Raw genomic sequence first — 27694 nt, 5'->3', positions numbered from 1 at the left:
CATCGCATCATTTAAAGTAAGACTAAACATGACCACCAGGGGTACCATAGAGTTCTCTATGGTTATCTTTGGTTATGCTCTTACAGTGCATTCGGGACGTATTCAGACCCCTTGACTCCCCCCACATTTTGTTACGTTACAGTCTTATTTTAAAATTAAATGTTTTCTTCATCAATCTACACATAATACCCCAATAATGACAAAGTGAAAACAGGTTTTGCAAATGTATTTTTTTTTTAAAATCAGAAATACCTTATTTACATAAGTATTCAGACCCTTTCCTATGAGACTCGAAATTGAGCTCAGGTGCTTCCTGTTTCCATTTATCATCCTTGAGATGTTTCTACAACTTGATTGGAGTCCACCTGTGGTCAATTCAATTGATTGGACATGATTTGAAAAGGCGTACACCTGTCAGAGCAAATACCATACCGTGATATCAAAGGAATTGTCCATATAGAGCGCCGAGACAGGATTGTGTCAAGGCACAGATCTGGAGAAGGGTACCAAAAAATACAGCATTTAAAGTCCTGAACAACACAGTGGTCTCCATCATTCTTAAATGGAAGAAGTTTGGAATAACCAAGACTCTTCCTAGAGCTGGCCGCCCGGCCAAACTGAGTAATCGAGGGAGAAGGGCCTTGGTCAGGCAGGTGACTAAGAACCCGATGGTCACTCTGACAGAGGTCCAGAATTACTCTGTGGAGATGGGAGAAACTTCCAGAAGGACAACCATCTCTGCAGCGCTCCACCAATCAGGCCTTTATGGTGGAGTGGCCAGACGGAAGCCACTCCTCAGTAAAAGGCACACGACAGGCCACTTGGAGTTTGTCAAAAGGCACCTAAAGGACTCAGACCATGAGAAACAAGATTCTCTGGTCTTATGAAACCAAGATTGAACTATTTGGCCTGAATGCCAAGTGTCATGTCTTGAGGATACCTGGCACCATCCCTACAGTGATGCATGGTGATGGCAGCATCATGCTGTGGGGGTGTTTTTCAGTGGCAGGGACTGGGAGACTAGTCATGATCGAAGGAAAGATGGAACAGAGCAAAGTACAGAGAGATCCTTGATGAAAACCTGCTCCAGAGCACTCAGAACCTCAGACTGGGGGTGAAGGTTCACCTTCCAACAGGAAAATGACCCCGAGCAAACAGCCAAGACAACGCAGAAGTAGCTTCGGGACAAGTCTCTGAATGTCCTTGAGTGGCCCAGCCAGAGCCCGGGTTGAACCAGATCGAGCATCTCTAGAGAGACCTGAAAATAGCTGTGCAGTGAGGTTGGTCCCCATCCAACCTGACAGTTTGAGAGGATCTGCAGAGAAGAATGGGAGAAATCCCCAAATACAGGTGTGTCCATCTTGTGGCGTCATACTCAAGAAGACTCAAGGCTCTAATCGCTGCCAAAGGTGATTCAACAAAGTACTGAGTATATGTGATAATGTGATATTTGCATTTTTTTATTGTGTGGAGATTGATGGGGGGTGAGGGACAATGTAATCCATTTTAGAAGAAGGCTGTAACGTAACAAAATGTGGAAAAAGTCTAGGGGTCTGAATACTTTCCGAATGCACTGTAAGCCAATTCTCCCAATTGGAACTTCGAATGAGAATAGAATGGTCTGCATCTGTCTTGATTAAGTGAGTGTGATCCACTAATGTATCCTGATCAAATGCACAGACGTCACACCTGACAAAAATAAATCGATGGGAATTGATGAAGGTTTCTGTCTCTGCAACACCTCCTGTGTGCAATAATGTATTGGATAAACGCTTTAACTTATCAATGTGATCGTTACCGAGTTGCCTAACAAAGCTATGGGTTAAGACATAACAGATATAAAGCACCTGCCTGCACGGGGAGAGGGAAGAAACACATTGTTGAAACGCATCTGAAGTTGAACGTTTTCTTCTTGTTTCAAATTCTAGGTTGAGTCGTGGGGTGAATCCAAGCATTCAAGGAGAACAGGACAGAAAGTTCATATATAGGAGGTCAATTAGAATCAAAACAGACCCTCAGGCTTGCCGACATGCTTTCACCTTTACTCTGCAACTTGTCTTTGCCCTCCAGCTGGTCAAAGGGTTATGTTTCAGCGACCTTTAATCCCCAAAGGACATGTGATCTCCAACACATCACCCACAATGATTTAAGTCGACCCAATTAGACACTTAATGTCAGCCCTGGAGTCCCACAAGTTTCATCAGACTGTCCTCCAGTCAGAGAATGCCACGGCGGAGACCGATTCTCTTGTGAGTGAGGAGTGACCTCACTCAGTCGAATGTACCAGAGATTTTTGGCCTCCGCTTCATATCTGTATGAAGACACGACCAGGGAATCAGATGATGTGGAAGAGTTAAGGAAGGAATGGATACATTTGTATTTATGTCTCCCCATGTTTGTTTGTCCCGTCATTCGGCTCCAGCATTATTCGATTATTGGGGCATTTCTAAGGAAGCGAGACTTTTGTGAGAGGAACATCAACAACAAAAATGGTACTAGCATGAGAGAGTGACACATTTTTAGGCCTTGACCTAATCGTATCAGCATTGCTTTTCAGGGTTATTTTGACTTGGGATTCTCCACCCTCCCCAGATCTGACATGTTCTTCCTGTAGTAATCACAAGCACAATCAGCAGTGATCGGCAGTGAGATTTGACAGGTTCCAGGCGCTACAGGCTTTACATCACTTCTCTTTACAGGTCAAAGTAACATAGACCTGGGGAACATAAACCACTCTTCCACTTCTCACCTTATCAAACGTATGATTCTGTGAAATGCTCATTTGGGATCTGGATTGGGCACAATTACATTTTGTAGGCCTAATTCTGAAATATCTTGAGAATTCCCTTACTTAGATTTGGTTATAGGTAATGAATGTGATTGTAGGCTGTTGAGCATGCTTGTACATCACATTAAGGTGCTGAACTACTTATCCAACTGAGCTTTGTGTGTGTGTGTGTGTGTGTGTGTGTGTGTGTGTGTGTGTGTGTGTGTGTGTGTGTGTGTGTGTGTGTGTGTGTGTGTGTGCGTGCGTGCGCGTGCGTGTGTGCCTGCGTGTGTGTGAATTAACAGTACCTTTCTAGGGTATGTTACATCACATGATTAAAGACCCAGTTACTCATTTTTGATCCCCTGGAATCATCTGTGTGTCACGTAGCGTATTCCAAGTACAACCTCTTATGCTATTTGATTCTGAGAACTCTTGATGGAAGATCATCAGTGCACAAAGCCCGAAGAGATTTGCTGCCAGAGTGAAACTCTGAAATAAGACAATTTATGTGATGAGGCTCGATGGAACTCGTGAGGAAGGATGAACACATGAATAAGGGAAACAACAAGAGAACCAGACTCATGTGATCATAAGTCGTCAACAACAAACCCTGAGAGGATAATTGCATAAGCAGAGTCAGCCAGGGTGAATTAAGTGGATTTGCCAATTAAGACTTCAGAAGGCTCGACGATGCTCAACGGGTAAAACGTCATCCCAAATTCTGAAAGGGATGAGTATACACATGATAGGCTGAGATTCAATTGGGACACTTTGAACTTGTTTTTTCCAGCAAGTGAAAGTTGACTTAGTATTGTGTATTGTGTATCAGTATTGTGAATTATTGAGTGTTCAGGCAGGTCAGTGGTTGCCATTTGTCACCGTATCACTGGTTCCATCAGTTTCTAGTGTCCTAAGTGTTACGTAAACTCAACACGGGCTTCTTTAATGAAATTCAACATACTGTAGTTTATCTGTATGTTGTATCAAACTATTTTTTTTTTTTGACCAGGATAGTGGACTGAGAATGCATTATCTTCTAGACCTACAGCAATGAGCAAAGTAGGAGTTGCAAGAGGAAGAGAAAGGTTGAATAAGTGAATTGGAAGCATTACCATTGGCTCGAACCTGTGTCCGGCAGGGAATCTAATCCAATTCAATTCTGTTTAGCTAGATATCAAATTTGTGCTCCCATTTGTTACATCAGCTCTACAGAGACACTTAAAGCTAATACAAAGGAGGATGCCATTGGATTACCGCTGAATAGGATAGTTCAGATTCGGGAACAAAGGCTTCACATGAACTAGCACCCTATTCCTTATACACTATATTACTTTTACCAGCAAAACCTTGTCTATGAGGCTAATTGCTATGGAGCCGGCTGGTGGACAAGACTAGACACAGCCTCGCATAACCCCGTGGCCCTAGAAAGGGATATCTGGTGTCATTTAGGATTCAGCCAAGATACACCGGCGGTCCCGGATCTAACAGGATCACCAGGTGAACTGTATTGCATGGCTCCCTGTATCACAAGGCTCTCGACTAGGAGGCAATGTCCTACTCATGTTTACTATACATTTTGTGGTCCTCTGTAGCTCAGTTGGTAGAGCATGGTGTTCGCAACACCAGGACAGCGGGTTGATTCCCAGGACCACCCATATATAAAATGTATCCACTGCAAGACGATTTGGATAAAACTGCTAAATTGCATATATTGTTATTATATTATTATTATTAGAATATAATAGATAATACTATAATGTTGATATATGCGATTTGTATGATATATTATGATATTATCTTCATTATCAAGACATAACCTGTCACTCCCTGACCTGAGAGAGCTTTTTATGTCTCTTTGGTTTGGTCAGGGTGTGATTTGGGGTGGGCATTCTATGTTCTTTTTTCTATGTTTTGGCCAGGTATGGTTCTCAATCAGGGACAGCTGACTATCGTTGTCTCTGATTGGGAACCATACTTAGGTAGCATTTTCCCACCTGTGTTTTGTGGGTAGTTGTTTTCTGTTTAGTGTTCTGCACCTGACAGAACTGTGTCGGTTTGGTTTTACACTTTGTTATTTTTTGTTTCAGTGTTCAGTTTAATAAAAGTCATGAACACTTACCACGCTGCGCCTTGGTCCGATTTTTCCTCATCAGACGACGATGACCGTTACATAACCAGGCCGAGTGAAATACATGGGTTAACAGGTTTCACTGAACGGAGTCCACTCAGTCCACATGAACTCCTATAAAACCAGCATTTTGTAGAATTCAAGAATATTCTAGAATTTGCTCATGTGATTTTAGTTGATTTATGGCTGTTGATGACTCCATTCTGTCTCTTGTCTCTTTAAAGAGTGCTTATTGACAGATCCTTGCATTCCTGGCCCCTGTCCCTGATCAGGAGACCATCCTCTGGCGTCCAGGCAAAGACATGTCTTTATAGGGATGATGACTGTACAACATCTGCGCACAGTCCATATGTTGTACAGTCAAGGTAAAAAAAACAACGCTGACCCTGTTTGGATGGCAGAGAATGTGTCTCACCACAAGTCAAGTTACTATGAGCCTTTGCACGCCAAGTCCGACATTTTTATATAGAGTACTAATGGAAAAATGTGGTCAATGACAAGCACCAATTGACCTTATTCTTCTATTTCTCTCTAATGAAAAGCCATTGGACAACGGGGTGACATTAATGGCATTTATTAACTCTTCCTTAACATTAACCACTACAAATTAGCCTCAGTTTACTTACAATGTTGACAGTTTTGTTTTTGATTGACTTAAGTCAATTATAAGTGGCAATACTTTGCCTTATCTGAACTGAGGTCCTGTACAAAAACAGTCCCTAGTCCCTTAGGAAAGTTGTAGGGCTGGACCAGGGTCCGTTTTTTGGACCGGGTCTAACGGTTCTTAGAATTCTTGACATACAGTGAGTATATGAAACATTAAGAACACCTATTTCCATGACACAGACTGACCAGGTGAATCCAGGTGAAAGCTAGGATCCCTTATTGATGTCACTTATTAAATCCACTTCAGTCAGTGTAGTGGAAGGGGAGGAGACAGGTTAGAGAGGGCTATTTAATCCTTGAGATACTTGAGACGTGGATTGTGTATGTGTGCATTCAGAAGGGGAATGGGCAAGACAGAACATAAGTGCCAATGAACGGGTATGGTAGTAGGTGCCAGGCGGGGGGGGTTACAACTCAATATTCATCAGAGGAACAGGGCACTTAGGCAGTGGGTCATGTAAATATCTGGTGAGTCAGTCCTTTGATATGGCTACCCCTGGTCTGGTGAGATGAGTTTTAATTGGGCAATGGGATCAGGGGAGTTACTGTAGCAGGGGCCCAGGCCCCTCAAGTCGACAGCCCATTTCCTGCAGGGACTCTGTCCTGGCGTCCTGGCATAGCTCTGTGCCGCTTGGCCTCTTGATCGAGTGCGTCAGAACACAGGCTGGCATGCACTCCAGTCACCAACACAAAAGACAACTGTTGCGGAGCTTCAAGTCCACCTGCCCTGATCCAGCAAGTTGATTTTGATTTGATTTGAGCTAACACTTACCAAACTCACTTTTCCTTGTAGCTTTGTGAGAGCTTATTAGTTTAACATTGCTTGGCGAGCCAGCACTGTTCGGGCTTGAGTGTTCTGAGAGAAAGCTATTCCTCACTTTGACTATAAAGAGGTGATGGTCAGACCAACTGGTTTAACAAGACGCCCAGGGCCAGATTCCCGGACACAGATAGACTAGGTGCTTTAGTTCAAGAATATACATTTAGAAAAGAGGATTCCTCAAGGGTTCTTTGGGAAAGGTGATGGTTCTATGTGGAATCATAATGACTATAGTAACCATTTGGCTCCCTAGAATATTTTGGGATGTGGTTTGCTCACAGGTCTTTTTGTGCAACTGTGTGTCAGAGTGTCTTGCATCAATTGAGAACTGTTGTCTAAATCAAGGTTTCTCATTTCTCTCCTTAGGAACGCCCGGCAGTTCCAGAGCTAGCACCGCTGATTAAACTAGTCAATTAACACCTGGAAATGTAACAGTATAATATGGCAAACCAGAAAAAAATGCTAATAATGTATGGCTCTTTAAAAGGTTATTTGTAGAACCTTTGAGATGAGGAACGTTTTTTATAGAACCATTCTCCTTAAAGATTCTATAAAGAATCATTGAAAGGGGTTCTATGCGGCACCAACAATCTGAATCAAATCGAATCACGTCACAGTATTTGTCCTTAACCAACAATGCCATTTTAAGGAAAATAAAAGTGAAGAAAAATATTTACGAAATAAAACTAAAGTATAAAGATAGTAACACAATAAAATGCAAATATGGTGGTGCAGCTGTAAAAGAAAATTGAGGATCTGAGGACCCATGCCAAATCTTTTCAGTCTCCGGAGGGGGAATAGGTGTTGTCGTGCCCTCTTCACAACTGTCTTGGTGTGTTTAGACCACAGTTTGTCGGTGATGTGGAAACCAAGGAACTTGAAGCTCTCTACCTGCTCCACTACAGACCTGTCGATGTGAATGGGGGCGTGCTCGGGCCCTCCTTTTCCTGTAGTCCACAATTATCTCCTTTGTCTTGTTCCATTGAGGGAAAGGTTGTTATCCTGGCACCACACTGCCAGGTCTCTGGCCTCCTCCCTATAGGCTGTCTCATCATTGTTGGTGATCAGGCCTACCACCGTTATGTCGTCGGCAAACTTAAAGCCTGTGTGGAAGCACCTGCTTTCAATATTCTTTGTATCCCTCATTTACTCAAGTGTTTCCATTATTTTGGCAGTTACCTGTATATGAGCGCTGCCCAAATGCAAAGTACATACTACACAGAGGGGTCATCTAGGAGCACTTCATCTGGTCCCAAATCTGTTTATGCTGTAGGTGTTGACAAGAAAGCATGTCACTGCGAAGAGATTGTCACTCTTTAATTTCTTCAATAGATGTTTCCAAGACCAAGGAACTGTCTCGAGTCATACAAGTCTACACACACTATCTCTCTCACAGCTTATCTGTGTCAGGACATTAACATTCCCCTTATCACATTAAGTCCAGGCTATGTTTGGAACCACACTCATGGTTTGGGTTGTCCCCAGGACCATGAGTGCTAGATGACGTTAACAAATGAAGAGAAATATTTCACTGCACCCAGGACCTTTTTGCCATACACTTTTGTTGGAGTGAATGTCACAAGGCAGAGTGGAATTTCAGAATGTGGGCCAACGACCTTCATTTGATAATAAGACACATCATTTTTACATCAGGTCTGTTCATGTAACAGCTCTCAATGGGTTCCGTATGACTAATAAAGAATAGGACCGTAAAATGTGATTATTGTTGGATTGAATATCCCTTCAATTTGGATTAGGGTCTCCAGAAGCATTCAGTGTCAGTTGACACATTTTCTGTAATCATATGTTTGTATTGGAGTTAAACCGATCTGTGAATGATCATTAACCCATCATCATGTTGTAAATCCCCCGACATAAACATTGCATAGGGAAACACAAACCACAAAAGGCTTGTTCAGTATGGTATGAGCAATGTCACAATAAATGGATTACTGTGAGGCGTGCAAATTGTGTGTTAATTGACGATGGGTGCAAGGCCCCCCTCCAGAACTCTGTGAAATGCCATGTGAGAGGCAGCCAAAACCCACAGAGGACATATGCTTAGGATCTCTGTTCCAACCAGGAGAGGGAGGGAGTGAGGGATGGGGAGAGGGGAAGAGAGACGCCAGACTGCGTTCTCTCATCCCCTGGAAAAGTATTACCCCGATCCCCTACTCTACCCCTCCCATCATACAGTATCACAGCCCCTACTCTACCCCTCCCATCATACAGTCTCACACCCCTACTCTACCCCTCCCATCATTACAGTCTCACACCCCCTACTCTACCCCTCCCATCAGACAGTATCACACCCTCTACTCTACCCCTCCCATCATTACAGTCTCACACCCCCTACTCTACCCCTCCCATCATTACAGTATCACACCCTCTACTCTACCCCCCCATCAGACAGTATCACACCCTCTACTCTACCCCTCCCATCATTACAGTCTCACACCCCTACTCTACCCCTCCCATCAGACAGTATCACACCCTCTACTCTACCCCTCCCATCAGACAGTATCACACCCTCTACTCTACCCCTCCCATCAGACAGTATCACACCCTCTACTCTACCCCTCCCATCAGACAGTATCACACCCTCTACTCTACCCCTCCCATCATTACAGTCTCACACCCCCTACTCTACCCCTCCCATCAGACAGTATCACACCCTCTACTCTACCCCTCCCATCATACAGTCTCACACCCCCTACTCTACCCCTCCCATCATACAGTCTCACACCCCTACTCTACCCCTCCCATCATTACAGTCTCACACCCCATACTCTACCCCTCCCATCATACAGTCTCACACCCCTACTCTACCCCTCCCATCATTACAGTCTCACACCCCCTACTCTACCCCTCCCATCATTACAGTCTCACACCCCCTACTCTACACCTCCCATCATACAGTCTCACACCCCCCACCCCTACCATCATTACAGTATCACACCCTCTACTCTACCCCTCCCATCATTACAGTCTCACACCCATCCTACTCTACTCCCCTCCCATCAGACAGTCTCAGTATCACACTCTACCCTCCCATCAGACTCACACTCTACCCCTCCCATCAGACAGTATCACACCCTCTACTCTACCCCTCCCATCAGACAGTATCACACCCTCACTCTACCCCTCCCATCAGACAGTCTACCCTCCCATCATACAGTCTCACACCCTCTACTCTACCCCTCCCATCAGACAGTATCACACCCCTACTCTACCCCTCCCATCATACAGTATCACCCTCTACTCTACCCTCTACCCCTCCCATCAGACAGTCTCACACCCCTACTCTACCCCTCCCATCATAGTCTCACACCCCTACTCTACCCCTCCCATCAGACAGTCTCACACCCTCTACTCTACCTCTCCCATCAGACAGTATCACACCCTCTACTCTACCCTCCCATCAGACAGTATCACACCCTCTACTCTACCCCTCCCATCAGACAGTATCACACCCTCTACTCTACCCCTCCCATCAGACAGTATCACACCCTCTACTCTACCCCTCCCATCAGACAGTATCACACCCTCTACTCTACCCCTCCCATCAGACAGTCTCTCTCTACCCCTCCCAGACAGTCTCACACCCCTACTCTACCTCTCCCATCAGACAGTCTCACACCCTCTACTCTCCCCTCCCATCAGACAGTCACACACCCCATCTCTCACCCTCTACTCTACCCCTCCCATCAGACAGTATCACACCCCTACTCTACCCCTCCCATCAGACAGTCTCACACCCTCTACTCTACCCCTCCCATCAGACAGTCTCACACCCCTACTCTACCCCTCCCATCAGACAGTATCACACCCCCCTATCTCTACCTACTCTCCCATCCCAGACAGTATCACACCCTCTACTCTACCCTCTCCCATCAGACAGTATCACACCCTCTACTCTACCCCTCCCATCAGACAGTATCACACCCTCTACTCTACCCCTCCCATCAGACAGTATCACACCCTCTACCCCTCCCATCAGACTCACACCCCTACTCTACCCTCCCATCAGACAGTATCACACCCTCTACTCTACCCCTCCCATCAGACAGTATCACACCCCTCTCTACCCCTCCCATCAGACAGTATCACACCCTCTACTCTACCCTCTCCCATCAGACAGTATCACACCCTCTACTCTACCCCTCCCATCAGACAGTATCACACCCTCTACTCTACCCCCCATCAGACAGTCTCACACCCTCCCTAGTCTCTACCCCCTCTACCCCTCCCATCAGACAGTATCACTACCCCTCCCATCAGTCTCACTCCCCCTCCCATCTCTACCCTCCCTCCCATCAGACAGTATCACACCCTCTACTCTACCCTCCCATCAGACAGTATCACACCCTCTACTCTACCCCTCCCTAGTATCACACCCCCCTACTCTACCCTCTCCCATCAGACAGTATCACACCCTCTACTCTACCCCTCCCATCAGACAGTATCACACCCTCTACACCCTCTCTCTACCCTCCCATCAGACAGTATCACACCCTCTACTCTACCCTCCCATCAGACAGTATCACACCCTACCCCTCCCATCAGACTACCCTCTACTCTACCTCTCCCATCAGACAGTATCACACCCTCTACTCTACCCCTCCCATCAGACAGTATCACACCCTCTACTCTACCCCTCCCATCAGACAGTATCACACCCTCTACTCTACCCCTCCCATCAGACAGTCTCACATCACCCTCCCATCATCACACCCTCTACTCTACCCCTCCCATCAGACAGTATCACACCCTCTACCCCTCCCATCAGACTATCACCCTCCCATCAGACAGTATCACACCCTCTACTCTACCCCTCCCATCAGACAGTATCACACCCTCTACTCTACCTCTCCCATCAGACAGTATCACACCCTCTACTCTACCCTCCCATCAGACAGTATCACACCCTCTACTCTACCCTCCCATCAGACAGTATCACACCCTCTACTCTACCTCTCCCATCAGACAGTATCACACCCTCTACTCTACCCCTCCCATCAGACAGTATCACACCCTCTACTCTCCCACTCTACCCTCCCATCAGACAGTCTCACACCCTCTACCCTCTACCTACTCCCTCCCATCAGACAGTATCACACCCTCTACTCTACCTATCAGACTCTCCAATCAGACAGTATCACACACCCATCAGACAGTATCACACCCTCTACCTACCTTCAATCAGACAGTATCACACCCTCTACTCTACACCTCCCATCAGACAGTATCTCCATCCACTTCCCTCAGACAGTATCACACCCCACTCTACCTTAATGGCTCAATCAGACTGGACAGTATCCCATCCACTTCCCTGCCCAGCCTTAATGGCTACAACTGGAGTAGCTTTATATAACGATGGCGAGGGATTGGCTGTGAGACACGAGGGGCCTGGTGTTGATGATTCTAGCTCACAAATGACAGAGAACAAACAATGTAGTCTCATGATCATCCATCAGGAATGAAACACACCGGTTTAGAATAGATCAACTCTTATTTCAACTGATAAAGTAATCATGGTAGTCAGTCTGAACCTTGGTTATTTGAACCAGTCAGGTTAGTGCTGAGCTGGCGTTGAACGTCAGCCTGTTTCCATTCCATAGCCTTCCAGGAATAAAGTTGAAAACCCTCCTCAGCTCCACCTGATTCCCCTGACATGGTGAACTCGCGCAGCCCTGTTGCATGTGATTTTGTTTTTCTCGGGGAACCTAGAATAATCAGTCACGTCCTCCTCAAGAATATTAGACGCAGGTCGACAGGAGGCCTCTTGAGGCCATGTTAAGCCGTTCCAGTCTGTCTGTCAGGGCCATTGTGTCCATTGGAGATATCAAACCTCTCCTGGAGTGGAGTGTGAGTAACAGGAGCGGAACACAAATCCTTTTTCCAGAGGCCACGGATGAAGTGAGCTTACTGAGAGTCCACTGTTGGAAACATTATATTTCTCTTTAGGCCTATTGCGTTTTATGTAGCAGCCATTTTTTTTTTCATTAAAAATAAATAACTCAAATAATTGTCAATGGGATGGAGAGGGATGGTAGATCAGGTATAATCATTTGCATTTGTGACTACATGTGTGCTTGTGTGAGCAGGCCTATGTATCTGTGTGACAGTATTCTCTCTATAATATACAGTGAAGCCATAAAAGGCCACTGTTTGTCAGATTGTGGGGAGATGTAAAGTTCTGGCTCCAGTGTAGCTCAATAGTTACGTTATATTTATAGCCTCAGATCAAGTGGTCCGGCCCACCCCAGTCACCCCACTGCCCAGTCCCCGGGTACTGCTGCTCTTAAACCAATCAAGCAGAGACTAGGACTGGTCTTCTCTCTCAACTCTCTGTCTGCTCTGACTCCTCTGGCAAGAGGCACACAGGCTGAGGCTGCCCCACTCACAGGTAGGAGGACACTTCTCTCTCAACTCTCTGTCTGCTCTGACTCCTCTGGCAAGAGGCACACAGGCTGAGGCTGCCCCACTCACAGGTAGGAGGACACTTCTCTCTCAACTCTCTGTCTGCTCTGACTCCTCTGGCAAGAGGCACACAGGCTGAGGCTGCCCCACTCACAGGTAGGAGGACACTTCTCCGGACACTTCTCTCTCTACTCTGGCTCTGGTCGACTGTTCTGGTAACTGACTACTGGTCTACTCTCTTTTTTACACTTCCTTTGGTTATTCTAGACATCCGCTTGTTGATTTCTGTCTGTTCCACTGCTCTCCGTCTCACTTGCTAACTTGCAGCCACTCACACAGCTGAGGCTGAGCTGCAGACTCTTTCTTCAGGCTAGAGCTTGTTCTCTTTGGCAGCAAATGAGCTTTTTGGATTTGTGAAACTTTGCGATGCTTTAGAGCTAACCCTCATCTTTTTATTTTGGAATTAGGTGGTTGATGTTTGCTTGATACATTTTGTTTCAGATTAGTTTCAAATGCTTTGATATATACAGATATCAATAGCTATCAGTAACTACCCACTGGGCACACACTGGTTGAATCAACGTTGTTTCCATGTAATTTCAGTGAAGTTACTTGGAACCAACGTGGAATATACACTACCGTTCAAAAGTTTGGGGTCACTTAGAAATGTCCTTGTTTTTGGAAGAAAAGCACATTTCTTTGTCCATTAAAATAACATCAAATTGATCAGAAATACAGTGTAGACATTGTTAATGTTGTAAATGACTATCGTAGCTGGAAACGGCAGATTTTTAATGGAACGTCTACATAGGAGTATAGAGGCCCAATTATCAGCAACCATCTCTCCTGTGTTCCAATGGCACTTTGTGTTTAAAAGGCTAATTGATCATTAGAAAACCCCCTTGCAATTATGTTAGCACAGCTGAAAACGGTTGTGCTGATTAAAGAAGCAATACAACTGGCCTTCTTTAGACTAGTTGAGTATCTGGAGCATCAGTATTTGTGGGTTCAGAAGAAGTTTCCGAAGAAAATTATTTTTTTCTGGACATTTTGAGCCTGTAATCGAACCCACAAATGTTGACGCTCCAGATACTCAACTAGTCTAAAGACTAGGTGCACAACTGAGCAAGAGGACAAGTACATTCGAGTGTCTGAACGCTGAAGATGGACCGAACGCTGAAGAGTAAGTAGTCTTCGAAAACAAAGAGCGGCTGAATACAGGAATCAGTGCAGTGTGGCTGGATGAAATGAGATGGAGGTTTGGGTGGGCAGGGCAGTTGCCTGAAGGGCCACGTTTTTGGAATGCCCATCCATGGTAGGGGCCCTGGAGTCACTCATCATGATCTTTTATTTGCCATGGTGTCATGGTAGTGTCGTGACAATTTGTGTGGCCTGTAAGACTCTACGGCCCTGCAATGAGATTATGGCTAAAGCAACACATGGTGGTCAAGGGACCAATGTTTGGTCTGTAACAGTATAATTACAATAACAGAGATCCATTGTAGACCTTGAATTAGACAGGAGATTGAGGGGAAACGAGATCACGTTGGGCTTATTGTATGAATCCATGTACTGTTAGTAAAAGGGTCTAAACTACTACTAACACCTGACAGAGGTTTTGAGCCTGACTCTGATTTGGGAATGGATGAATTGAGGTCTTTGTTGTGGTAGGGCAATGGGACAGGAAGTCAACTGAAATTAGATTTGGATTGTTATAGGCTACTGCATGTGACAGCGTGTCACAACTAGGCTCATGTCTTATTCTGAAAATGGGAAGTATCTACACGTCATGACAGAGATCTATCTGCGTCTCATACCCAACACTATTCAGATTTTTCTAGATATGTCAATGTGCTGGTGAATGAGGTCTGCAATGCAGGTTTCATTGAATTGGCCTATTTCCTGAGACTTCAAAAGTTCTTCAGTTGTCCTTGACAGATCAAATGAACCCGCCAATCAACCATAACTATCACTGTGGAACCTAAGTATTGTGAAGTGCATGTTTCTATTTACAGTCGGGATCACTTCGATCTTGATCACAAAATCACTCAATTCCATTTGTGGAGGTGAACGAGTTGCGTTGAGGTTTGTGGTGTGTGTGGAGGAGAAGGAGTTACGTTGAGTGTTGTGGTGTGTGTGGAGGAGGAGGAGGAGGTGTCTAGCTCTGTGCCAAACTCCTCTTATTGAGTTATGGACATCAACGCCAGCACACCGCCTCCCTTCCCCCGGCCAACAGCTGCGCCAAATACTTCATCTTGTCATCCTGAGATCGTGGATCATCCGGGTCCATTCCAAAACGGAGAGAGAGGAGGAAGACAGGGGAGGCACAGACGTGAGAGAGGCCTAGAAATATCCACTGCTGTCGTAAACCTCTGCCAGAAATAACCTGTGGAATGAAGTCTCCTATTATAAGAAAGAGATATGCAGTTAAATGCATCACTTGCATACCTTATTGCCAATTCCTTCAAACTCTGCTCCTCTGCAGTGTTGTATTGTGGACCACCTGGGTGGCCACCACAGGAGGCCGCTGAGGGGAGGACGGCTCATAATAATGACTGGAACGGAGCGAATGGAGTGGCATCAAACCATGTATTTGGTGTATTTTACAACATTCCACTTATTCTGCTCCAATCAATACCACAAGCCCATCCTCCCCAATTAAGGCGCTACCAGCCTCCCGTGGCGTCTACCCCATAGAAATAGACTTACTAAAAATTCCCCCGGACCACAGACTGCCACAGATTAGACTGCCACAGTCTATTCCATGTTGGTTCAACGTCATTTCATTGAACCCGTGTGTGGGAACTATTTACATTTCTGGCTGATTACAGCATTCCACCACTTTAAATGTGAAGCTCTTATTAAGCGAACAGCTGTGTCCTCAACTGATGCGATAGCTCACCAAAGCAGCTGATTGCGTAACCAATTTACTCTCGCGGACTTCCTTCTCCAAGGTCTCATCGTGACTTGAATTCTGGTCCATTGATTGAACCACAGAGATACTTTTATTTTTAGCTACGTTAGGACATTAGTAAGCCTTCTATGTCGTAGTCTAGTTCATTATGTCATAACAAAAACTTCAATTTAAGTCAAATTTTCACTCAGTCTCCCGTTGAAGAAACTGGGTGACTCTAAATGTTTATGTCCTCTTTTACAGGCAAGAGAGCAAAGGAAGAGATTTGATCCAAAATGGCAGAACGCTACGACTGCCATTACTGCAAGGAGTCCCTGTTTGGGAGGAAGTATGTGCTCAGGGAAGAGAACCCCTACTGTGTGAAGTGCTACGAGAACCTGTACTCTAACTCCTGTGAAGAGTGCAAGAAGTCCATTGGTTGCAGCAGCAGGGTAGGTGGTCCACTAAACGTGGTGGTGTACAGTAGAGTTTACCAGTACCCAAATTCTCTACACCGCGATAGGTTGTATTCCTTCCTACTAGTATTCACTTCACTTCTATTACCCAGGTGTTAAACAGAACCTGGAATTAGAACAGGAGTCGATGGAATTAAAACACAAATACCCCAGACCCAGCCACAGTCATTGACCTGGAGGGACACAGGACATACCACTATGCACCGGCTCTCAGCATCTTAGCACACATGCACTCACTCACGCACACACGCACCCACACAGATACACACACACATACACGTTCAAGCTACACACACATCACAACTGCTGCTACCAGACTCCCATTATGACTGCTTAATACTACACAATTTAAACACTTGCCCCCCCAATCCCCCCCTTCCATTATACACGTGTAAATATTGGACTATAAATTGTGCTTTCATGATTTGTACTTATATCATGTTTATTCTATTCTACTGCCATTTACTTTATGTTCGTATTCCCATCTTTTAGTATTTCTTGTCGCTGTTGCATGAAGGAACCTGCAAGTAAGCATTTGGTTGGACAGTCAACACCACGTGTATCCTGTACATACGACTAATAAAACGTCAAACTTGGAACTTGTGGCCTTCCAAGTTCGCATTCTTGCCTTGCGTTTTTTCCCCAGCAATTTCTGTCACTTTACATGGTCATTAGTGTCACAGATGAGATGACTGTCACTCCCCCTGGATCGGCCTGGAGGGGGCTCATCTGTGCCGAATGTCCCTGTCCCCTGTAGCAGCTAGTCAGTCATCCGTCCTAGGCCTCTTTCAGTTTATCTAACCCATAGCTGTGAATGCCACCCCTGCTCCCATGTCAGTCATTATTCAGTCATTCATCTAAATTGGTAGCTAATTAGGCACATGTTGTCACACATCCATTGTCACCACGCCTCCAGCAGATAGGAGTTGAGTTGAGGTCACTGCTATGGCAGATCACTAGAACACAGTGTGTGGTAATCTTAACAGACTGGTGGCCCTTAGATTCAGTCAAAAACGCTGATGTCCATTTTCCCAGAAAAGGAGGCAACGAGGTGAATGGAGATACACCTGACCCTGACTCTCTGTCCCATCCTCCTTCTTCAGGACCTGTCCTACAAGGACCGCCACTGGCATGACGACTGCTTCCACTGCTTCAAGTGTAGTCGCTCCCTGGTGGACAAGCCCTTCTCCACCAAGGACGACCAGCTGCTCTGCACCGAGTGCTACTCCAACGAGTACTCCTCCAAGTGCCACGAGTGCAAGAAGACCATCATGCCAGGTAAGGACATGTCTGGCCTGACAGAGGGGGGAGTCAGTGAATGGGCTCTCAGTTGGATTTGGCCAGTACACAATCTACTGGTACTGGTAAGGAAACTACTGAAGGGGAAAGAGTTGACAGATTTGCCAGACATCAAACTGAGTTGAGGTTTGAGTAGGATTTGGCTACTAGCAAGTCTATTTGGTGCAATCATGGATGCCAAGTTTCCATCTCCTAGGACATGTGTTAGGAGTTTGTGTTGAATGATGTCGTTGCAGCAGTCAAGCGGGACAGTGGATGGTCTGTCATAGTTTGGTGGAGCCAGCTCACGTACCACTACTGGTGTCATTATTCAATGTGTCACTCTGGAAGATCTGTCCCTATGTAACCTGATTTTCCTGTTTCTCTGATCTCAATTATATTATTATATCTACAGTTGAAGTCAGAAGTTTACATACACTTTGGTTGGAGTCATTAAAACTTGTTTTTCAACCACACCACAAAACTCTTGTTAACAAACTATAGTTTTGGCAAGTGGGTTAGGACATCTACTTTGTGCATGACACAAATAATTTTTCCAACAATTGTTTACAGACAGATTATTTAACTTATAATTCACGGTATCACAATTCCACTGGTTCAGAAGTTACATACACGAAGTTGACTGCCTTTTAAACACCTTGGAAAATTCCAGAAAATTATGTCTTGGCTTTAGAAGCTTCTGATAGGCTAATTGACATCATTTGAGTCAATTGGAGGTGTACCTGTGGATGTATTTCAAGGCCTACCTTCAAACTCGGTACCTCTTTGCTTGACATCATGGGAAAACCAAAAGAAATCAGCCAAGACCTCAGGAAAAAAATTGCAGACCTCCACAAGTCTGGTTCATCCTTGGAAGCCACGTTCATCTGTACAAACAATAGTACACAGTATAAACACCACGGGACCACACAGCCTTTATACTGCTCAGGAGATGAACGTACTTTGGAGAAAAAAGTGCAAATCAATCCCAGAACAACAGAAAATGACCTTGTGAAGATGCTAGAAGAAACCAGTACACAAGTTTCTATATCCACAGTAAAACGAGTCCTATATTGACATAACCTGAAAGGCCGCTCAGCAAGGAAGAAGCCACTGCTCCAAAACCGCCATTAAAAAAAGCCAGACTACGGTTTGCAACTGCATATGGGGACAAATATCGTACTTTTTGGAGACATGTCCTCTGGTCTGATGAAACAAAAATAGAACTGTTTGGCCCATAATGACCATTGTTATGTTGAGGAAAAAGGGGGAGGCTTGCAAGCCGAAGAACACCATCCCAACCATGAAGCATGGGAGTGGCAGCATCATGTTGTGGGGGTGCTTTGCTGCAGGAGGGACTGGTGGACTTCACAAAATAGATGGCATCATGAGGTAAGACAATTATGTGGATATATTGAAGCAACATCTCAAGACATCAGTCAGGAAGTTAAAGCTTGGTCGCAAATGGGTCTTCCGAATGGACAATGACCCCAAGCATACTTCCAAAGTTGTGGCAAAATGGCTTAAGGACAACAAAGTCAAGGTATTGGAGTGGCCATCACAAAGCCCTGACCTCAATCCCATAAAAAATTTGTGGGCAGAACTGAAAAAGCGTGTGCGAGCAAGGAGGCCTACAAACCTGACTCAGTTACACCAGCTCTGTCAGGAGGAATGGGCCAAACTTTCACCCAACTTATTTTGGGAAGGTTGTGGAAGGCTACCCGAAACGTTTGACACAAGTTAAACAATTTAAAGGAAAAGCTACCAAATATGAATTGAGTGTATGTAAACTTCTGACCCACTGGGAACGTGATGAAATAAATAAAAGCTGAAATAAGTCATTCTCTCTTCTATTATTCTGACATTTCACATTCTTAAAATAAAGTGGTGATCCTAAATGACCTATGACAGGGAACTTTTACTAGGATTAAATGTCAGGAATTGTGAAAAACTGAGTTTAAATGTATTTGGCTAAGGTGTATGTAAACTTCAGACTTCAACTGTTTCTCTCTCTCACTTCCCCTGTCTCTCTCTCTCTCTCTCTCTCTCTCTCTCTCTCGCAGGCTCCAAGAAGATGGAGCATAAGGGCAACAGCTGGCATGAGACCTGCTTTACTTGCCAGCACTGCCAGCAGCCAATCGGCACCAAGAACTTCATCCATAAGGACAACAGTAACTACTGCGTGCCCTGTTACGAGAAGCAGTTTGCCATGCAGTGTATCCAATGCAAGAAGGTAGTACATACTGTTTTATATATTTATATTGAACCTTTATTTCACTAGGCAAGTCAGTTAAGAACAAACTCTTATTTACAATGATGACCTACACTGGCCAAAACCGGATGACTTTGGGCCAATTGTGCGCCGCCCTATGGGACTCCCAATCACAGCCGGTTGTGACACAGTTTGGATTTGAAGCAGGGTGTCTGTAGAGACGCCTCTAGCACTGAGACATAGTGCCTTAGACTGCTGTGCCACTCGGGAGCCCTATATAACCCACTGTGGTGGGCTTAAATGGAGTGTACTTGAGTGTATGGAGTGTATGCTTTTGGAGAGTTCTGTGTTAAAATGGATTGCTCCTCTCCAGATTCACATTTATTAAAATTATTTGTCAGCATTTAAAACTGGTTCCTTGTGCACACAAAACAAAGATTGTGATGAATAGAAGTTCACCTCAATTCAGTTGAACCTGCATTATGCAGTACTACTTTTTCCCATGGTCAAATACCTTCACAGGTATTGATGTTACCTAATTATTGATTGGTGGTTGAACTTGTCACTTCCTGTTTCTGTCTCCTGTAGCCAATCACCACAGGCGGGGTGACCTATCGCGATCAGCCGTGGCATAAGGACTGCTTCCTGTGCACCGGTTGTAAGCAGCAGCTGTCTGGCCAGCGGTTCACCTCTCGGGACGACTTTGCCTACTGCCTGAACTGCTTCTGCAACCTGTATGCCAAGAAGTGTGCCACCTGCACCAGCCCTATCAGTGGTACGTATGATCACTCACATTGCCTCATCCTTGGACATACCTGTAGTCTCTGGAGCCAATCGTTGCATCCACTTAAGTGAAATATTCACTTAGTCATGCATGGATGTCAATGGGAGACTAAGTTCAACATAAATGGAAGTTAGGATTTACCCCTCTATGATTAGTTAACTATACACTGAGTGGACAAAACTTTAGGAACACCTGTTCTTTCCCTGACAGACTGACCAGGTGAATCCAGGCGAATGCTATGATCCCTTATTGGTGTCACCTGTTAAAGCCACTTCAATCAGTGTTCAGGAAGGGGAGAAGACAAATTAAAGAAGGATTATTAACCCTTGAGACATGGATTGTGTATGTGTGCCATTCAGAGGGTGAATGGGCAAGACAAAATATTTAAGTGCCTTTAAACGGGTATGGTGGTAGGTGCCAGGTGTGAGTGTGTCATGAACTGCAACGCTGCTGGGGTTTTCACGCCCAACAGTTTCCTGTGTGTATCAAGAATGGTCCACCACCCAAAGTACATCCAGCCAACGTGATACAACTGTGGGAAGCATTGGAGTCAACATGGGCCAGCATCCCTGTGGAACGATTATGACACCTTGTAGAGTCCATGCCCCGAGGAATTGAGGCTGTTCTGAAGGCAAAAGGGGGTGCAACTCAATATTAGAAAGGTTTTGTACACCCTACTGACACACAAAGTGTTCTGTGTTAAAATGTCACTAGGACCAGGACTTTTTCCTTACCATGTGACAAAAAAAAACTGCCTGAAATACTCTTGTTCCTTATCCTTTCACTCCATACTCTCCACTTCTATTCACTCCTATTCAAATCATTCCGTAGTAATGACCCCAACTCAAGGTTCCTTACTTATACAGTGAGGTTACATATTAACTAGTCAGGTGATCTATTTATCTGTTGTTAAAGAGCCATGGCACTCAGCTCATGGGTTTTGAATTCCTTCCAGAAAAATGTACTTACTCACTATCTTTTAGAGTATTATTAATTTAGTGATCCGGAGTAATTTATAAGGAAATGCGCTGGACATTGTTCCCACGCTCACATCTTTCTCCATCCCTCCCTCTCTGTGCCTGTCTCGTCTTGCTTGTGCAGGTCTGGGTGGCAGCAAGTACATCTCGTTTGAAGAGCGCCAGTGGCACAACAACTGCTTCAACTGCAAGAAGTGCTCCATCTCCCTGGTGGGAAGAGGCTTTCTGACGGCCCGCGATGAGATCATGTGTCCTGAGTGTGGCAAATACGTCTAAATGCTGTGTGCCAGGATGAAGCGTCAAAGCCAGAGATGGCAAAGATGCAAGAGAATATAGGCCTACTCCTACTAACGTTTCATTTATTAGAATGATATATTTATTCAATAATATACATTTCAGACTAACCCAAAGGGCTTTCTGCATGCACCGGCCTCAGATTGATACAGTATGTTGTCTGATGAATTGAGCACAAATTGCATTAGATTCTTAGAAAGAGAGATATAATTTTGATGTATTTTAAACAAAATAACAACTTTGTCTGTGGTTTGTTACCATTTGAAACGTTTAACTATTGTATTGTGTTGTATATGTTAGGATAATCATCCGTGACACAACTATAACAGGAGTTGTACTTTTCATTATAGCAGTGAAATCTAACAAGAACATGACATGTACCTGCACTCTAAATGTGAAATAAAGTATTTTAAAGGCAATTAATTGATAGACTGATCTTTCTGACATTTGATATTGTTCCAAATCTGTAAAGACAACAATAAAACCAATGGGCTCTGGTCAAAAGTAGTGCACTATATAGGGAAGAGGGTGGCATTTGGGAAGCACACCTACAACCCCCATGAATGGCTTACCCCTGACTCCATCCAGCGGTACAAACACCCCTTGGGGGGGGAATGAACTCTTGGAGTCTTGAACACTCAAAAACACATAAAGGAGGTATGGGATGTGAACATTAGTGCCTAAGGTCGAGGGCCTGGGCCTGGATCTGTCTTGGTCTTGGCTGCAGGTTAGCCTTTTTCTTAATGAATCTTGTTCTGGAGGCAGCTCTGCAGAGTGGTCACTAGCTGGCACAGCCACAAAGTAACAGCCACAAAGTAATTAACCCCTAATGTCTAACCCTAACCTTTAATGAATTAATTTTTAAAATATAGTCCATTTTGACTTTGCAGCCTGACCTATCTAAGGGGAAATCACAAATTTCTCCCTCCAGTACGTCAATCTCTCAAATGTCTTGGTCTGGGTCTGGACGATGTGATTTCTGGTGGGGTTGTAGGATGAGCTATCCATGGTTCTGAAAAGGTTCAGGGTGACGCTGTGGCTTGTTCGGGGTTGCTGTCCATGGTCCTGTACAGATGTATGGCGCTGGTTTTGAGTGAATAAAATGACAATTTTCTGTAATAAATGAAAATAAATGAACATTCTAATAATTTACAGTATTACAAATCCAAAAGACACGAACGTCTCCTAATTTAAGTCAATCTATTTATACATTTTGGTTTATTGTAACTGTAATATATAATTGTATGAAAATGTGTAATGTATATTGGTAGGATATTTCTGTTTTGGGTGTTTTCTTTATAAATAATAAATACAACCACATGACCGGATGTACATGGAATGTGCAGCAGGAAATGCTAACCGCATTAGCTAACCATCCATATCGAGGTCTCCACTCTCACCGGCACACGCATTGTGTAAGATAGCTTTTCTAAACCTAAAATTCCTCTCTGAACATTGCATTACTCTATGAGCGATTACCAACATGACATGATAACCTGTTAGCCAGTCGTGCTCGTTTGATGGCTTTTGTGTAAAGCTAGCTAGCTAGCTAGCAAAAGGATGCTATCCCACTAACTAGCATTGAACAAAGGTTGTGTGTGCCTCTCCCCTCTGTGTCTGAAACGGGGATACACGATTGTCGTGTGGTTTACATATAGTGAGAGCTGTTAGCATAGTTTATCTTGCATATTTCACTGACGTTGCAACTTTCTTGTCTTTTTATTTTACCCCGTCAGCTAATTCTGGAATCATCATCAGCCAAAATGAGTGCTGCTCCCAACCACAGACGGACCAAGCCTGGTGGTAAGCTAGCTTGCTAACGTATTTTAGCCTCTGGCTGTAGTTAGTTAACTGGACATCTGAGCCAACTAATTCAGTATCCTTGCATTTAAGCAAACTCTCCTGTGCCATAAAGGGCCAGACCTCGAAGCAGAGTATTCCTAAAAAGATCCGAGAGAGTGTGGATTTATCCCTCTGCTTCCACCAAATGTAGCAATTGAGGAATGGCTGAGGTGGTGCTTGAACCAGTTACCTTTGGGTTGCAGGGGAAAGTGCACTAGCTACCTCCCTTGCAGCAAATTTCGAGACCTTAGCAGAGGCTTGCATATGCTTACATACAGGGAGGCTACACTATATCACTCAATATAGCTTTTACATCTAGGCCATGAATTCTCTAGCCAGCCAGGGCAGTTGCGTCATCTGCCTGTAAGTGACAACACCCATTCAAAACCGAATCATTTTATTACAGGCGTGAAGACAGGCTATCCAGGCCAAGCCCCCGCCAACGGTGTTACGGGACCCACTTCCCAGATCCCCGGGCTGTGTCAGGAAGCCACTGAGGGTGCTCCTGAGGCCAGGACCAGTGGAAGGCGTGTGGGAATATTCGACTCCGACTCCGACTATGTCAAACTTGCCAAAGGAGGAGGACAGAAGGGTAACAATGTTTTGTGTCATAACTTTGTGCTGCTTTACAGTAGATACACGCTTTACACTTCAGTACATGGTCATTACTATGTCCTCATAGGACACAGATTAGTGTGGCTGTAATAATATTAGCTAGTTCAAATGATAGTGAATTGCTCTATATATCATGCTCATCTCATTTGGTATTTGGTATATTATTAGGATCCCCATTAGCTGTTGCGAAAGTTGCAGCTACTCTCCCTGGGGTTTCACACAGAACATGAAACGTGACATAATTCATGACATTAATAGACACAAACGGCTCAAGGACAGAACGACATGCGCAGCCTGCATATCAATACATACACCCAAAAATATCTAGGTCAAATAGGGGAGAGGCGTTGAACTCCCAGAGGAAATTAAAAAAGACTGCTTTTCAAAAAACAGGAATTCATGTTTAGTCATGTTCCTACTTTTAAGTACCTTGTGCTATGTGTCCTTCCACAGGTTTACTGTGGCATGAGGACAACAAGGAGGAGGCTCGGCCTAATAAATCCTACAACTCGCCTGATTGGTTCTCAGCTGAATCTCAGAGGTAAGGACCCCGAACCCCGTTGGTTCGTTGGCTCTGTTTGATGAAAATATTATTGGAATGTCTCATTTTCTAAAGTGGGATCACGGAACAATATGCCAGGCCTAAGAAAACGTTCTGCATCATGTCATGTCTGTATGTGTCTTGAAAACAGATGAAACAGGTCATGTTTAGAATGGGAAGTTACATCTTGACTCTTGGTGATGGTGTACCTTTAGTCGTCCAAGCCAGGGTTCTCAAATGGATGCCTCTTGGCCAAAAGCAGTGGCCAATGTAGGGGTATTACAATGGTTTTGTGCTTTACAGCGGAAGTAAAGCAGCATCCCCTGATGATTGTCAAGGATACGGCAAAAGGCAACCTCTAGCTGCTCCCTTCGGTACTGATGATATTTCAGCCTGGGAAAGGGAGAGTGATAGCTATAAAGAGAAGGTGAATTCAATGGCCCCAACAAACCCCCCTCATCACTGACACAGTTGTTCTCATTTACCATCATCCCCTCCCTTTATTTTTTCCCTCAGTTCATCTCTTGAGTTGACCCCGTCGTTGCGTTCAGAAAGGGATTGGGGAGGTTGACTTCTGTTGAAATTCTTTGCCTTGTTTTTCACCAGTGCGCTGTAACATCATTTCATTTGTTTGACTGCCAACCAGATTGCTGTGGTCGTCACATCTTCACCCATTTATTTACTCGGTCCTCCATTTCATTGGTAGAAGTGTTCCATGCGCTCGTATACTTCATACAATGTGTATTCTTGTACTGGGCCTGACCGACTGGTTTGAGCTGGTTTGTATTCTTGTGTGCAGAACCCCACAGTCACTGATGCGTCCAGCCAAATGGAGAACATGTCTCTAAGCCAAGGTGGTTATATGGAGATCAACAAATACAAGAAGACGTGAGTGCCTGCCTCTGTATTCCACATCTCCTATTCATTCTGGAATTCCATTTCACTTCACGCTTAATAATACCAACATGCTGAAATATGCGTGTATCAGTATGCGATATGTTTGTAGAACCTTTATAAGCGGTGTAGTATATCATTTGTGTAATGTTGGAAGTTATAAATTCAACATAACCACTAACACCATTGAATTTCCAACCTCTCAGTCAAAGTGATTTTACTATGGACAGGTCCGTTGAGAAGAAAACTGCTCCTGTGAGCATGTCCAAGCTGCTGAGCTTTGGCTACATAGAGGATGAGAAGAAGTCCACCAACGAGGATGACTGCTCAAGTACGACAAATGACTTTGCCTTATGGTCTCGGACAGACTTTTCCTCGACATGTATTTTGGAGGAATTAGCAGCAGCACTATATGTTTATTCTGCTAAATCAAACAACCTTTAAATCAAACAATTAAAGTGTTTATTTCATACCGTATGGAAATTCTGGACTAATGCCAAACATGACTCATATGGGTTGACTACGGGATTTAATGCATTTTGAATGTTTACCATTATTACATATCACCAACCTGTGTGTGTGTGTGTGTGTGTGTGTGTGTGTGTGTGTGTGTGTGTGTGTGTGTGTGTGTGTGTGTGTTGTCTTTCAGGTGTGACCTCTGAACAGACGAGCACCATCGCACCTGAGGATGAAGACCTGGAATAGGGAGGAGAACAGAAGAGGTCCATCTGGGGTAGAAAACAACAGTGGATACACACACCCACACATGCCATTCACTCTACGGTCTGTTCTCTCTCTCTCTCTCTCTCTCTCTCTGAGCGACACACTTTCTCTCATTACCGTACATCCCAACTGTTATGTTTTGTAATTATGCAACGCTACCTTCTCTGTTCATTTATTTATTTATATATTTTGTCTTTTTTTTTATTTTTTTTACGCCGTGTAATGTTGTTCTCAGACCACCGACGCAGCTTGTTGATGCTTGTCATGTTTATATTATCGTTCTTGCATTGGAAGATGATTTGTGTGACTATGAAACAGTACTGTACACTGGAGTTTCTATTTGTGGTGTCAAAAAAATGGTTTCGGTGCTGTGAAGATTGTTTGTGAACAAGGCCTACTGTACAGACACACAAAGGAGACTCACAAGGCCTGGCTCACGCTATTCAGCTCCCATGTTGAGTAGGATCGGAAAGCTCTGCCAAAAAAAAGATGGAGACATGGGTGCTAAGTGATTGACTTGTCATGGGAAGGCAGACATGGTTTGGAATGCTATTTCATACCAGGATATGGTTCAGTGTTATGAAGTGGCGGTGGCCATTGATTCCATAGATAGATAGAAACCTTTTGTGATGTTCTAACAACGGTGTCAATTCATTCTACATATTTAGGGAATAGTGGCAATTGTATCGTGCAATGATATTGTTTGCTTTGAAGTGAAAATGGTTTTGCTTTGCCGTGAAGGTAGGGCTGGGCGATGTGGCCAAAACTATATCACTATAGTTTACAACGGCACGGTGTTATTTGACTGTATTTTATGTTTCTGAATAATACAAGATCCAAATGTGTTTTATTATTAGTGCATGAGACTGGAATGGCAACAAGTTATTTTAACAGGCTTTCTTCATTACGGTTTTATTCTTAAGGGCAAAATTTGACAGTGAAATAGTCCAATGTGTTGAACTGTTCAGTTATTTAGCACTTAATAAAAAACAAAATGTTTTTGATAGATGACATGTTGATCCAGACCGGGTATTCACGCTATATCGCCCAGCCCTACCTGGCTTGGAGACATTTTCCACTTAGCACAGTAAATATACACAGTAATAATCTTCCCTAGTTTTTCATTGATGGATAGGTCCACTTTATTAACACAGTCAAATGTGTTATTCTCACATCTTTCTTAAAGTGATGAGTGAATATGTCATTAAAATAAATTAGCATGTGCATGTACCCCTCGTGCTCTTTCTTGATTTAAGTGGTAATTAGCTACACTGTCAGAACAGTACTAGTGTTAATAATCATGCCTATTGACAAGTACAGTATAAAACTATCACATAGCTTCCTACAGGTTATAGAAC

General features: G+C 44.3%; 2 protein-coding genes across 5 annotated transcripts; both read left to right on the top strand.

Annotated features, from left to right (window-relative positions):
• The first annotated feature begins 12638 nt into the window (after positions 1-12638).
• Positions 12639-22140, top strand: LOC118363768 (four and a half LIM domains protein 2-like). 4 transcript variants are annotated; one of them, XM_035744978.2, is made up of 6 exons: positions 12639-12793; positions 15965-16152; positions 17280-17454; positions 19518-19687; positions 20255-20441; positions 21552-22140. In XM_035744978.2, exons 2-6 carry the CDS (start codon positions 15997-15999, stop codon positions 21701-21703), a joined length of 840 nt encoding a protein of 279 aa, XP_035600871.1. In that variant the 5' UTR covers positions 12639-12793; positions 15965-15996; the 3' UTR covers positions 21704-22140. The 4 variants fall into 4 exon arrangements, with proteins under 4 accessions (XP_035600871.1, XP_035600872.1, XP_052344571.1 ...); XM_035744979.2 differs by having other exon boundaries at positions 12715-12878; XM_052488611.1 differs by lacking the exon at positions 12639-12793 and adding an exon at positions 12818-12963.
• A 900-nt stretch (positions 22141-23040) lies between these two features.
• Positions 23041-27566, top strand: LOC118363766 (uncharacterized protein C7orf57 homolog). The gene is made up of 8 exons (XM_035744977.1): positions 23041-23136; positions 23458-23524; positions 23970-24155; positions 24632-24719; positions 25023-25146; positions 25519-25607; positions 25820-25944; positions 26263-27566. Exons 1-8 carry the CDS (start codon positions 23041-23043, stop codon positions 26316-26318), a joined length of 831 nt encoding a protein of 276 aa, XP_035600870.1. The 3' UTR covers positions 26319-27566.
• Positions 27567-27694: the final 128 nt, after the last annotated feature.

The sequence above is a fragment of the Oncorhynchus keta genome, chromosome 30 (assembly GCF_023373465.1).
Source record: "Oncorhynchus keta strain PuntledgeMale-10-30-2019 chromosome 30, Oket_V2, whole genome shotgun sequence".
In the NCBI taxonomy this organism is placed as follows: domain Eukaryota; kingdom Metazoa; phylum Chordata; class Actinopteri; order Salmoniformes; family Salmonidae; genus Oncorhynchus; species Oncorhynchus keta.
Note: the sequence above shows the minus strand (reverse complement) of the source record. Positions and strands in the feature narration are given on the sequence as shown.